At 36.7% G+C, this 14240-nt stretch overlaps 1 protein-coding gene and 1 pseudogene across 6 annotated transcripts in view; one reads left to right on the top strand and one right to left on the bottom strand.

Moving 5' to 3' along the window:
• LOC131246622 (histone-lysine N-methyltransferase, H3 lysine-9 specific SUVH4) overlaps positions 1 to 14240 on the bottom strand; it is a 73272-nt gene that overhangs the window by 33441 nt on the left and 25591 nt on the right. For 3 of the 6 annotated variants that reach the window (XR_009171451.1, XM_058246925.1, XM_058246927.1), the window contains exons 5-8: positions 11469 to 11523; positions 11231 to 11340; positions 4275 to 4454; positions 293 to 430 (exon numbers count right to left, since the gene is read on the bottom strand). Coding sequence is in view for 5 of the 6 variants with exons in the window: in XM_058246925.1 (XP_058102908.1) it covers positions 293 to 430; positions 4275 to 4454; positions 11231 to 11340; positions 11469 to 11523 (483 nt within the window). In the remaining variant the exon portion in view is untranslated. The remainder of the gene's footprint in view (positions 1 to 292; positions 431 to 4274; positions 4455 to 11230; positions 11341 to 11468; positions 11524 to 14240) is intronic. The other 3 variants (XM_058246926.1, XM_058246930.1, XM_058246928.1) reach the window with 2 other exon arrangements.
• On the top strand, positions 4639 to 4765 carry LOC131247464 (U2 spliceosomal RNA; annotated as a pseudogene).

The following is a 14240-nucleotide window of genomic DNA, read 5'->3' as shown; positions in this document are numbered from 1 at the left end:
GAGAGAGAGAGACCGTAACGACTGTTACAAGGGCAGTAACGGCCATTACGACCCGTATCGTAAAGGTAATGGTGGTGGCCGTTATGGCCACTGTTACCGTTCCGAAACACCTTGCTCATAAGAATCGATACCAACTGATTTCTTCCACAATGTTGATATAATACTTTTGAGCAAGCAAAGCATGTGGAAAGCATTTCAATCATAGGAAAAGCAAAAACCAAAATGACGACAGAAATTGAACGCAAACAATTGTAGCGATCTAGAGTGTCAAAAATATAATCCAGATATCCACCTTGTACAAGCCGTCATAAGTGTAAACCTTTCCACAATAGCTATCCCCGGATGAATGTCCACGAGTTACTCTGACAGGCACACCATGTTCCATACTATTCTGTGTATGGATGAGATGAATCATATACATTAGGAAAACCTACCACTGTCAAAAGCAAAGGAGGAAAAGTAAAAGGACATTTGAACCTCAACTCAAATAAACAATCCAACAACTTACATCATAAATTTTAGTAAGCTAAATAGGATTTTGTTGAGTAATGCAAACCAATAAAGAAAAGGCATAGGAAGGGAATACAATCAGTGAAGAAAAAGAACCACTTACAAAAAACAATGAGCTTTCACAATATATGAATACCAAGATAGATCATATCATGAACCTAATCTGTTATTGTTGGCCTTATCTTAGTATTCATATATTAATGTGTATACAAATTCATGAATTAATATATATATATATATATATATATATATATTATAATGGCTTAACAATTACGACTTAAGAGGATCCAACCCAAAGTTTGGACCATAAGACCCAACAGGTACCCAAACTCGATTAGATCTCCTGGCATGAGTTCACCATGACCCACATCGTGGACAACCCTAACCGTGCCACATTGCCACATGAATATAGAAGATGCAAGCCATAAATACAAAGCATATTAGGAGGGGAACAAATGAGTAGGATGTACTAGGAAGAACTAGACAGGCTCGTGGCAAGCAAGAAGCAAATATAGAGCCCAGTGATGCATGAGAAAATGAAGGGGTAGGAGAACTCACAGCAAAACATAACAGAGGATGAAAGTGGGTATTCACAAATCAATATTGGTAAAAGTGTGAAGAGGTTCAAACTAGGTGGTGGTAGATACAAATGTGGCTGAGTGGATGAGTGAGATCTTCCGCCATACTAGTGTGGTGACAACTATTGGCACAGAGGTTGATGTGGAAGATTTTTGTGAATGGATGGACCTTCAATGGGCTCATACGAGATTTTCATCCAACATAAGAATAGATGGTTATAGCTCGAAATGGATTCAACAGAACAAGTCGAGAAATTGTTATATGATGGTAAGGAAATTTTTGACTGCCCAATTCTATCAATGTCCAAGTGCTCAAACAAAGTGAAACTAGAAGACAAGGTGTCTTGGGTATGAATGGTGGAGATCCCAGTGGAAGCTTGGATTAAGTGCTTAGAATCATAGGCTCAAGTTTGGGTTGTGGAGGAAATTGACTTGAAGCCCATCAAGAAAGAGAAGACAACCTCTGCTTGCATGAAAATCAGCAGATGCAAATATGGGGCTAGGTTAAGTCATGTTAAAGTGTGGATGGAAGATATCTATACAATAAAAGCTGTATGGGAAGAGAAGTCTAACAGAAGAGGAAAGAGCAAGCGGTCTTAGATTCTAGAAGCTATAGATCCTCTGATAGCAATGAGGTTGAGGAGTACTGGATACAGTGTTATGTGATTTAGTGGGGAATGTCAATGGGGACAAGCGGTAGAATTTGCTCATTGGGCTTTTAGTATAAAAAATTATTTATGAACAGTGTTATAAGTTGCTCCAAGGATGTTTTTTCTAGAGTGGCTCGATTAATTATCTGAATGATTATTGATGTTTTTCTAGCATAAGATGCTCTAGGGATGTTTTCAAGTTGGGTTCCATTTGAATTTATTGGATTGTTTTGGAAAGTCAAAAGGATTTAACTAAAGTTAATTGTCGTCAATAGTCTTTTTCTGTTGTTATAGCTTATGTTTAGTTAGGAGGAAATAGATAAGTCAAATGCCAAATCAAAGAGTCATGATAATAGTATTTACATAAATTTGTTTTATTCGCTTCATGAAAGTTCATAAGATTAGTTCTTAAAAAACCATGGAAAGATATAAATTATTTTGGGATCACTATTCACTTCGTAAATTTTAGAACCATGCTTCTCCAAGATCATTTATAACTCACTCCCACCCTACATCTATTATCAACTGACACAACTGTATTTTCATAAGCGTTATTCTTTAAAAACCCTAGACATATATATTACTTTGACATTACCCTTCAAAAAATATTGATATCATAATCCTCCATTCCCGCTTTCCAAATACCTCCCTCCCGCCCACAAAGTCCATATGTATACTGTATGAGAAACAACATGAGAAAGGATGGGGAACCATCACCATTTGATGCAAGAAATGAAAATTAAATATGATATGCGAGATTTCAGGCTTAAGATCACGTTAGTTCAGAAACAATTACACAAATTCCATATCCCACATGAAAGTCCAAACATTCAATTAAGGGGAATCTATGCGGGTCCAGGCCTACAAATGATAAGGCTGGATCAATAAAAATTATGAACCAAACGATACTCAAAGATAAGAACTAATCATCCACACATGCATAGTAATCAGTCCTAATCCAAGGGATTCACCAATTTCAACTTAAGGAACCCTAGGGTAAGAAAAGGGACATAAAATTGGAGATTTGAGTAATTTAGGGTCAGGTTTAGAGATTTTGGATGAAAGCGGAGTGAAAGAGAGGAGAGAGATGACCCAGAGAAGTACTGCACGCGTGGACAACAACAATGGCCCAAAAGCACATGCGTGTGATCTCGGCCGCACGTGTGTGGGGCCCACTATTCAGAAAAAGGCCACCTTAGCCCTGGTCGGCCATGGATGGACTCCAAAACCCCCAAATCTCAGCTCAATCCGATGTACGGTTTGTGCGTGGTGCTCCGCCGAAGTTTCAGCCCTCTTGTAAGGCCAGATTCTGAAATTCTAATGTGGGGAGGAGAATTGCTGCAATAGATGATTGATTCGAAGTGTAGATCATGGGGTGAGATAAAAAGAAATGATGGTAGAAGATGGGTGGTAGAGATGGCGATGGATGGGGGTAAATCAAGATAGATGTGGCTTCGCACCACGGCAGTTAACCCTTCGATGAAAGGAGGCTTCGCACCCAATTAGGCTTCACAACTCAGAGAGTAGGAAAATGCAGAATTTTTATTAATCTTCAATCCATTAAAAAAACTACAAGGGGTGCCTATTTATAAGAAAACTCTATACCCCAAAACTCGCGCCATGTGCACAACCTATTACTTGGCGATGAAGTAAACCAAAATAAAAACTAATCAAAGAAATCTAAAGCGTCCATGATGTTCTAAATAATATTAATAAGCAAAACCTAAAATATGAAATCAATCTGACTAGTGGGCCACGATCATGAGATCCCATGATAGGCTTTTCTTGACTAATGGGCCCACTCCTTTGAATCAAAACTTTGTCTTCTAGGTAGGAGGCCCTCCCTGGACGTCGTCATCGATCCAGATCGACGGCGGGGCCCTCCTTCTGGCATACGTGCGTAGGGGGGGCGGCGTGAGTGCGCATGATGTCCCCATCACCATAGGTTGTCAAAAAAAAAAAAAGAGTAAAGAAAAGAAAACTCCTTCCTGGTTAATCAAGGGAAAAGCATCCACAATTAAATAGGTACTACTACTCAATCCATCAACAATATGTACTGCCCACAATCCATATTCAGAACGACTAACCCAGTAGACAATCACAGAAGACCCACTTAATCATGATAATTGGATGAGCCAGTGGTTCCTGCTATGCCTTGCACAAAACATTAAGACTAGGATGAGGTAACTGGTTCAATTCTACACTCAGCAGTCCTTGGGACTGCTGTTTTCGTAATAAAAATTGCACCTGTAGGGCAATCCACAAGAAGGCCACAAAATCCTTGGTTTCCAAACACAAAAGTTGGGCCCCATGTACTTGGCAAGGCACTAGGAATACAGCTTCCAATGCCTTGCAGACGACTAAACAAACACCATTTCTTTCAAGGGTAGATAACCCTTCCTCTACGAAGTTACGAGGCTGATTTTGGATACAAACAGCATTTCAACAATAAAAAAAGGGAATGTTCCTATATAAAATCAAACAAACTAAGGCAGTCAATCTCCACAAGGATGGTCCAAAATTCATACACAAATACCTTTAGTGCCAAGTTACCGCGAGCCATCTCTTGATCCCGAATTTGGTGCTTGTTACCAAGTAGATTGTTCCCACCTTGACCAGTATAAACAATGTCTTCTGAATTATCTACATCATCTTCATATTGGCCGGACATCACTATGGATACTGCAAGTGGGAAAGTGTAAGACTTGTATTTCTCCTGCAACATTTAAATAGCCTGAAAAACTTAGTCTATTAAAAACACTTTCAAGAGTGGTACAAGTAAAACCACAATGGTATCAATCGAAAGAACTGACATGGTGTAATATTAACACTGCAAGCAATCACATTACATCCATTGATAGGAAAGACCTTAGAAACTGCAGACCTAATGCAAGCATAGTATAATATTCACAGCCGCTTGGTTAAGATCAAGTGTAGTCTCTGTTCTTATCGGTTTAATATCTGATGCATGGGCCATTTGCCCACAGGATATTAAATTAATTTCTTGTGAGGGAAGGCCCACCACACTAGCTCCCAAAAAAGAAGAAGAAGAAACTCATACTTATTGCAAAAGAAACCATAATCAAATTTCCAACCCAGAGTACTATAGCCATGTAACAAGCAATATGCTAAATGGAGCACGAATGAATACACTGCTCATCACGTGAAGAAGAAACCCAGGACACATTACTTCCAAAACTAAAACTGAAATGCCATTTGTAAACAGATATAGATCTCGCTGAGCAGTGAGCATACACAGTTGGGTAAGGGGCACAACTTCTTAATGAACACTTTCCATCTCTCGTTAATCTCTACAAATACCAAGGAGCCAATTTGAGTAAAGATTACGAAGTAAACTTGAGGACAAGTTCTCTAGGAGGAAATGATGCAAATCGGTTTTTGAGACCCACGACGACATGGAGTAGAAGTAATGCCCACTAAGCGGTGGAAATCCTATTGAAATGGAAGATATTTGGTTTAAATGGTAAACACAATGTTAACACATTAAGAATAATAACTGAAGTTAAAACTTAGTTTTTTAAGTTACTCATATTTTCTTTAAGGGATAAAAAAGCATGCATAATGTGTAGTTAATTAGGAGTTTCAAAATAAACAAAATAAGACATGATTATATATCAATTGACCGCTATATTACCCAATATTCGTGGCTCAACCCATGTTTTGGCCAGTTTCACTCCAAACCAGTCCAACCATCTAATTTGCTCCGATTTATAGAATGTTGAATACAGCCCTAACTTACAAATATTATAGGGAAATACTACTAAAAACAATTACGTATAAAGAATTGTAATCAGTCCTGGTACTATATCCTTGGAATTTTAAAAACTGGTTTCTAATGTATACCTTACTTTCTTCATAGTGCAGTATAAACTAGCTAACTTGAGCTAAACTGCATCAGAAACAAACGAAAATCAAACCATCAAGACATATGATCTGGTTGCAAGAATACATTTCGTATATGTAGCACAGGAGGATCTTTATATAAAGGTAAATCCATCATGGATCTAAACATCAACAAAGCAGCGCAGGGTTGTATTCCTTTCTCGCTTGAGTTATGTGGCTGGAAGAGGAAGGATTTGGTGGAGAAGTAATAGAAAGTAATTCCATTGTCATGGAAGGGCTGGTTTCAAACTCAAGATGAAGTTGAGAAAACTGAAAAGTATCACTAAGAGCTGGAAGCAGGAACAGTTTGGATCTGTAGAAGAGGAAAAAGCGGACAAAACACAAAAAGATTTCTAAGTATCATAAACATCCATTGAAAAAAAACAAAATTCAAAGCTTAAATGTGAATGGGAGAATAGAAAATAGACAGGAGACGTGCGGAGAGATTGTGGACCATTACTCTGATCTCCCCACCATTGAAGAACCAGCCTAGTTTGGACAACCTCAATTTTGATCTCGTAGAGAAAAATGTGGCATGGTTAGAAAGGTCATTGAAGAAGACGAAGTAAATAGGCAATTGATGAACTAGGAAGAGAGACAGTACCAGGCCCACAGCGTCCCCGTTGCATTCTTCCAAGTGTTTTGGGACACTTTTAAAAAGGATTCACGGAATTCATCACAGAATTTCACACTAAAATAAGGATTTCCAAAGCGTTGGGGCAACAATCATGGTTTTAATGACCCATCCAAAAATTAAAAAACAATAATCCATGGTCATAATTCAAAAGAAAGAAGGCATAGAATCCATAAGGGACTTTAGATCGATGAGTTTAGTTGGCAGTCCATACAAGATCCTTGCCGAAATCCTTGTTTGCAGAATGAGGAAAGTCTAGGGAAGAGCAATTCCGAGCGCTCAAGGGCCTTTTCTTTTTGGAAGACAGATATTGGAAGTTGTACTAATACCGCAAATTGCATCGATTCAAGACAAAAAAGGCAAACCCAGCGTATTATGCAAGCTCAACTTGGAGAAGGCATAAGACTGGGCTGATTGGGATTTGCTGTTATACTTATATATGCTCCAGAGATTGGGATTTGGGGTAAAATGGAGGCATTAGATGCCAGCATGTGTTTCATCAATGCCTTATCGATCATATTAACAGGACTCAAAAGGGCTTCTTTCATAGCAGTAGAGTGATCCGAGAAGGGCACCCTCTATCCCCCATTATGTTCGTTGTTGTAATTGAAGCTATTAGCACGATGATTCTAAAACCTACCGACGCAGCTGCATTTGAGGTTTTAAGGCGTAGAGGCAAGGATGAGAAAACTTCCACTTGCAGTATGCAGATGATACATTATCATTATGTGAGTTTTATTCACTATAGGTAGCGAATATGGAGAGGATCCTCAGATGCCTTGAGGTCCTATTAGGCCTTAAAATCAATACAAATTAAAGAAAGATTAGCTAACGTCTCCTAATGGAATACTGGAAGGTTTCCATCAACCAATATTTATCTTCAGCTATTCATGGGCTAACCAGCAAAGTGCCTATCGGACTTGATCATTAAAAGAATCAAAAGAAAACTCTCGATGTGGAAAGTAAATATCTTTCATTTTGTAGCCAGAACACTTATGAAATTTGCCCTGTCTAACCTTCCTATATACTTCTCATGTCCCTCTTCCAGTGTCCTACGAGTGTGATTCAGCATATTGAAACGTTGTGAAGCAAGTTTCTGGGAATGGGATAATCGAAAGGAAGAAGAAATATCTATTCAGATAAAAAGAAGTATGCACCCACAGTTGAATGAAGGAATGGGTTTGAAAAATTTTGCATATGAACCATGAATCGTTGGACAAATGATTATGGAGGTACAGGACTAACGATGAACGCTTATGGAAGCAAGTTATCAATGGCAAATACAATGCTCAAGAGGGAGGGTTGTTCACCCTGCAGACTTCAGACCCTCGGGTATTTGGAAATCCAGTCAAAGGTATTAGCAATTTTTCAGGGTCCTGCACATGTAGTGGATGATGGCTCGTGGATTTGGTTTGGGGAAGACAGTGGTGTCTTCAAAGACCAGTTGTGTCAGACTTCAGCCAACTCAACAGAATTGCAGCTACCATGAGAATCACCATCTTTCAATGCGTTTTATCAGTAGGGAATGTTGTTTTGGACTCCCCATTTTCATAGGAATTTATCGGATGGAGAGAACGAGGACTTTGCTCAACTCCAAGAATGCATTCAGAAGTTTCCATTTAGGCCTCAGAAAAGTGACAGTTAGAGATGGAAATATGAAAATCCAGTGAGTATAAGATCATTTTATGACCACACCCACACACACGCACACCAATGCATGTACATAGGCACACGCACACGTGTTATCATCTTCATTTGCATTGTGAATTTGCAACAGGGATTTGGTGGATGATTTTGGCTCTCTTAAAGTCATAATGGACTATGCCGAGGTCAATAGAAGTTCCTATTCAACCTGTATATTATAGCTTCCAAAGCAAAAGAATCAGAATCCTATGGAGATTGGCAAAATGAAAGGAACATAAGAATAAGATCTTTAAAAACAAGACAGCCTCCATAGAATTTGTATTTCAGAAAGCCACAGGGAAGATCATCTTTCGGGCATCTAGGGACATCAGTCACACTTCAAGGGATGTAATTTGTAAAACATTTTGGGTCTTTTTTGGTTTTTCTGCTTCTTCTATGGTTACGACTCCAAGGGATAATCTCTCATTATCCCCTTCCCTCCCATTTATATTGAATATCACTTGTTTTGTAATAACTTTCTTACCATTCAAAAAAGAGTAAATTGATGTTTCATTCATTAACATCATGTACCATATAGCAACTACAAAGCATGACTCGAAACCCTAACTAATCGTAGTCATTTACCAAACCCAACACTAATCATCTATTCCAATAAAATACTAATAATGGCCAAAATATTCCCATATCCCATCCCATGTTGTCAAAATCGTTATCGCATCGCAAATCGTAATAGGGGTTGAATCGTATCGAATCGTGAATCGCAAGATTTTTTCTGATTTACAAAATTGTATATAAAAGACATGACAAGATACATGTAAATCATAAAAGATTAAAAACTCATCAATCATCCATTTAACATCAGCAAATACCAATAAACAGTGTTTGAATTATCTCCAATATTATCAAATTATCTCCGATATTATCTTCATCTCCAGCTCAGCGATACCGATAACACCGGTAGCAATACCGATAGCGTTGGTAGTATCGAAAATTCCAAGTATTAGCAATGTATAGCTAAGTATCGCCAACGTATTAATATCGCTAATGTAATCACCAATATTTTCAACTATGTAAATTCTTAGAGTCACTTGTATTGCCAATGCATCAATATCACCGATGTATCGCCAATATTTTTTACTATGTAAATACTAGGTAATGCTTATATCATAAGTGTATCGACGATATTTCAATAATATCGCTAACATATTGATATCATCAAATTTTTGTTTATTAGAAAATTTTTTATTTTAATATCTTTTATGGGCACATGGTTGTATGTAGTGTTTAATTTGTCATTGATAATACTAATAATATCTCGATATTATAGATATGGCAACATGCACGATATTGAGACCACAATCTTTCATTTCCTGTCCAATTGTTGATGATTTATTGGTGAAATATCATGTGTTGTTGATATTTTGCAATATCGATGGATGTTTGGATGGAGGGTCGGATGGTTAAATAGGTTGGATGGGATGGTTGGACTGATTTCTTACAACAGCACATGCTTTTAAGGCCCCATTAATGAAAACTTGTTATGTATGCATTTTTTTTGCAACTTTTTTATTTCTAAATATGCAAATATGTACATTTTAACATCTCCTAAAGTTTCGCTGAAAATTCCACCATTTTTCCCATGTTTCTTTGCATTTCCAGTTATCAGCGATATTATCGGCAATATCGATATTGTTTCCGTATCCCTGGCCAGCGAAACTTGTAAGGATACCGATACTTCGAACACTACCAATAAAGTAATACATATCATGATATTATCAATTGAGGAAATGTATATGGCATAGATATCATGCAAGCTTGTCTTTTTTCCTTCGTTTTCTTTTCTTGTCTTTCGAAAAAATTACCTTAAAAAAAATACAAGAGTCTTTATAAGTTAGTTTTGTACCTTTCTAGAGTGTAGAATCATGTTAGAAAAAATGACATTCGATGTCATTGTGAATCAAAAGATATCTTGATTTCTTTATTTTGGGTTTTCAAATATCAAAATCCCCAAAAGAAAAGAAAAAAATTTTAAAAAAAAAAAAAAATGGACATTTTTAATAGGAGAGCCTTTTTCATATTTTATGAGCAAAACGGTACAAAGAAAAGAAAATTTTGAATAAAAACTAATAATAAATTGATTTTTTAAGTACATTTTGGGCCCATTCATGCAGTCTACAATTATCTTACAATTCGTAAGATTGTTTAGGATATCCGATTTGGGTGTACGATTCAAATCATACACCCATACAATACGATATGAATCATACGATTCATATCGTGAATCGTACGATTTTGATAGCATTGATCCCATCCCAACCATAGTTGTACTGAAAATCAACAAGTACTCACTAAAATATTATTAGTATCTCGTGATCGTATAGACAATTTAAATGATAACTCTCAAAATGAGACAAATTTCATGTCATTCAAAATTTGTTTGACCCAGCCCACAAAATAAGTGACAATATAGTAATGGGAAACCCATCCAACAAATCATTGATTAACTAATTGTTACTATAAAAAGATGGACCTGTGAACCTATAGAATAACTGGACCACTAATGGCGGCACAAAGACTGATTAGCCACTCATATGGGACCATAGACTCATTGAGGAGATCATGTTGGGATTTGGGAATGCAAACTGATCAGAGCACCATCAAGATACCAGGAGACCAAAACTATCCGAACAGATTGTAGGGGCCACATTACCAATCAAACCAATCCCACATCCCATCTGTCTGACCAGATAGATGGTGCCCACCATTGGATTGCATTAGCAATTGGGGCTTTCAATGATCTTTTGTGTAACAAATAAGCGAATGAACATTCAGAAAAAATGTAGGGAAAATGTTATAGCACGTTATCAAGAATATGGGAACAAAAAAGCAACATGCAAGCATTTTTTCCGTCCAATTTCAACATTTAATTCACATTATTTGGGAACAAATGTAGGTTGAAGGTAAAGTTAATAATTGGCAGTGAAAATTGGTAAAAGAAAATTCGTGTGCAAATATTGCAATTCATTTGATATTTTTCAAGTTTCAACATATCTATTTAGCAAATTTACAGAATAAAATCAACTAAAAGTCAAGGCCTTGAATAGAATGTGACCCTAAGATTGACCATATTTTATTCGTAACAAAGGCCCAAATGACCTCGAGTTACTATATCCAATGAAGTAAGAAAAAGATTCATATTTAGAAGAATATGATGGTGAAATTTTTTATGGTAAGTAGAAGTGCCAAACTTAAGTAGCCATCCTTAAGAAAATGCAACAATTAGTAATTGCACAAATGTAGAGATACATTACCAATTTCCTAAAGGTTTCTCCCAAGAAATCGATTCCATTCAGCCAATGGCTATGGAGACCAACAACAACCATCTCTGCCCGTGAATGGAATTGATGTCCAACATCGATGCCTGAGATAATCAAAAGTAAAAGTCACTATACCCTCCAACAAAATTCAACTCCTTATATGTGCATACACACGCCCACTTGCACGTACCCATGCATATAATGAATTCAAAAACAGGAATCATCCACAAACCTGGAAGGTGACCCAATCTTCCTTTAGGGTACAAAATAGCCTTAGTCTCTATCATCTGCAGACACAAAATAAATAAATAAAAGGGGTGCTAAATGTTATAAATGCATTGTAATCTTGGCTGGAAAACATTGTTGCCTTGGAAGCATGCCACAACTTAACTACAAGTTTATACTAGCGAAACAGAAATTAGTTAAGCTACAATGCCTTAGTGACTTTCAGAAGTTCAATCAGTACAGTAAACTCATTCAAATATATCATTCATGAGTCAAATTGTGATTCCCAATGGATTGCATCACAGCCTTGTGATTGGAATTCTAGTCACATGTTTTCTTGACTACATAAGAATCCTATAGGAATGAAAACCAGAGGTAAATTACAGAGCAACATATGAAGAAGGCTTGGAATACCAAATGCAGATATTGAACAACATAGATTTAATGCAAAGTTCGACTTGAAATGACTCGTTGAATTGGGTGACAGCATGCTTGGCTTGGTTCAAGCTGGTTGCTTTTGTAAAGCAAAAAGGGATCTAATGCATGGACATGTGATGACTTAATCCTAGATGCATGTATAATCAGGTTAAAGAATGTTCAAATAAATACACCAATTAACTAACCGTTTCTAGTCAAAGGGATTAGGTAAATTTCAAAAAAAAGATGAGGTCATTGCGTCGGCATCATGCTCCTTAGCATAAAATCGTATAAATAGTAAAAATGGAGGACTTAGGGATATGAGGATATCTCAGGTCTAGCATAAGTCAGTCCACAGTCAAGTTCGGATCTGATCATACTGACTAACCATCCATCTTTTCCGTTCAAACTAGAAAGGGGATATCCAGAGAGGAACGAAGGGAGTGAAGAATGAAGGATTCGAGATGAAGAAGGTACAATTCCCTTTGCCGTATAAATAAATAAATAAAGGATGACGACGATTCTTACCTTTTCCTGCACCTCTAAAATCTAGAAAGAAGGAAACCTGAATTCGGGGTGGAATCCTCAACACCCAAGGGCCAACTTAAAACTCTAATCTCTTGAATAAAGAGGAAGAAATAGACGAATTTCTATTCATTCAATAATGATGAAAATAAAGTTTCTCACAACGTATATATAAGCTATGGAAAAAATAAAAGTGCAATAAAGTCCTGTAACAAGAAAATGAACAAAAGAGTCTAAAACTAAAACACCCATGTGGTAGGGTGTGAAATCCGAGCCATGGATCTATGGTCGGGGTGTGGTCATACTGCTCCTGCACTCGTAGCGCATCAAAAAGTGGGTCCAATGGACCCATCGTCCACCCACATCAACTCCTCCGCTCTGGTACTCTGTCGGCGACACCTCCTCCTATGGTACACTCTAAAGGGTACACCACTGATGTCCGCACCAGGATCAAAATCAACTTGGTGGAAAAAAGTTAGATGTGTGTAAATTCATTTCTTTCACATAGCTTATGAAAAAAAAAACACTTCTCAATTCATATCCATGCATGAATAGTTTTCACTGACATGGATTTGACGCAACATTCTTCAAATTTGAAGGAGGAAAATTATGTATTGAAGAAATAGAAATTCTTCTGTTTTCACATTTTTAGATATAAATAGTGTGGAAAATTATGTGATGAATGCAAGCCAACTCCAGATTGGCAATACTCTTTATTTTTTGGAAAAAAAAAATATGTAATTAAAAAATCACAAAAAAATAAATTTAAAAAATAAAAAAAATAAAAAAAAAGATGTTGACCAACCTAGATTAGCCAATCTACAGATATGTTGGTTAACTGTAGGCCGATCTATAGACACATTGACGAGTTTAGGTCTATCTATAGATAGGCCATACTCTTTTGTGTTTTCCAAAAACCTTACATATTTTTATTTAAAAATAGGAAAAAATAATTAGGATATATTTCCAATGTAATGAAATACAAATTAAGTGTATAAATTAGTGCATTATATGTGCTAACGCATTGCATTATCTCTTAAATTTTAGAACATTAAATACAAAACTTGTTAACTAAATATTTTAAATTTTTGAAAAAAAAATTTGAGAGGCAACAACATTTTATTAAAAAGACTCACAAAAGCGAGAAAAGAATACAAAACCCAAAACCAAAGGACTTAAAATGAGAGGGACATAGACTGCCCAATCCGACACTAGTCTTTTAATTTTTACAATGACCTCATTCACCCCCTCACTTTCATTCCTAAAACATCAGCCATTCCTAAAACCCCAAATGACTCACAACATTGCCATAATGATCGATCATCAAATGGCTTTCCCGGCATTGCCAACTCTGCCTCTGTGCCAGGCCCATAATAGATCTTCCATAGTCTTCGGCATTACCCAATGAGTATTAAACACCGAAAGAAAATAATCCCAAACTCTCGAAGCAAAAGGGTAGTGAAAAAAATTATACTAATTACTATGTAACACATATTTAATGGCAACACCATTACATATTTCTGTTTTAGATTGCATCACCTTGTTCGACAGCACATAGTTTAGGTCCCTATTATTGTTCGGAGTATCCTTGATATTATCCCCATCTCCGGCTCAGTGATACCGATAACACTGGTAGTGAAACCGTTATCACTGGTAGTCTCAGAAACTCAAGGCATCGGCGATGTATTGCTAAGTATCACCAATGTATTGATATTGCAATTGTATCGCCAATATTTTTGAATCAGTAATCCAGTTGTTATTTGTATCGCCAATGCATCAGCAATATTTCAATATCACCAATGCATCGATATCACCAAAAAATCTGTTTATTAAAAAA

This window comes from Magnolia sinica, chromosome 5, assembly GCF_029962835.1.
Source record: "Magnolia sinica isolate HGM2019 chromosome 5, MsV1, whole genome shotgun sequence".
NCBI lineage: Eukaryota > Viridiplantae > Streptophyta > Magnoliopsida > Magnoliales > Magnoliaceae > Magnolia > Magnolia sinica.
This window is presented reverse-complemented; position numbering and strand designations above follow the sequence as displayed.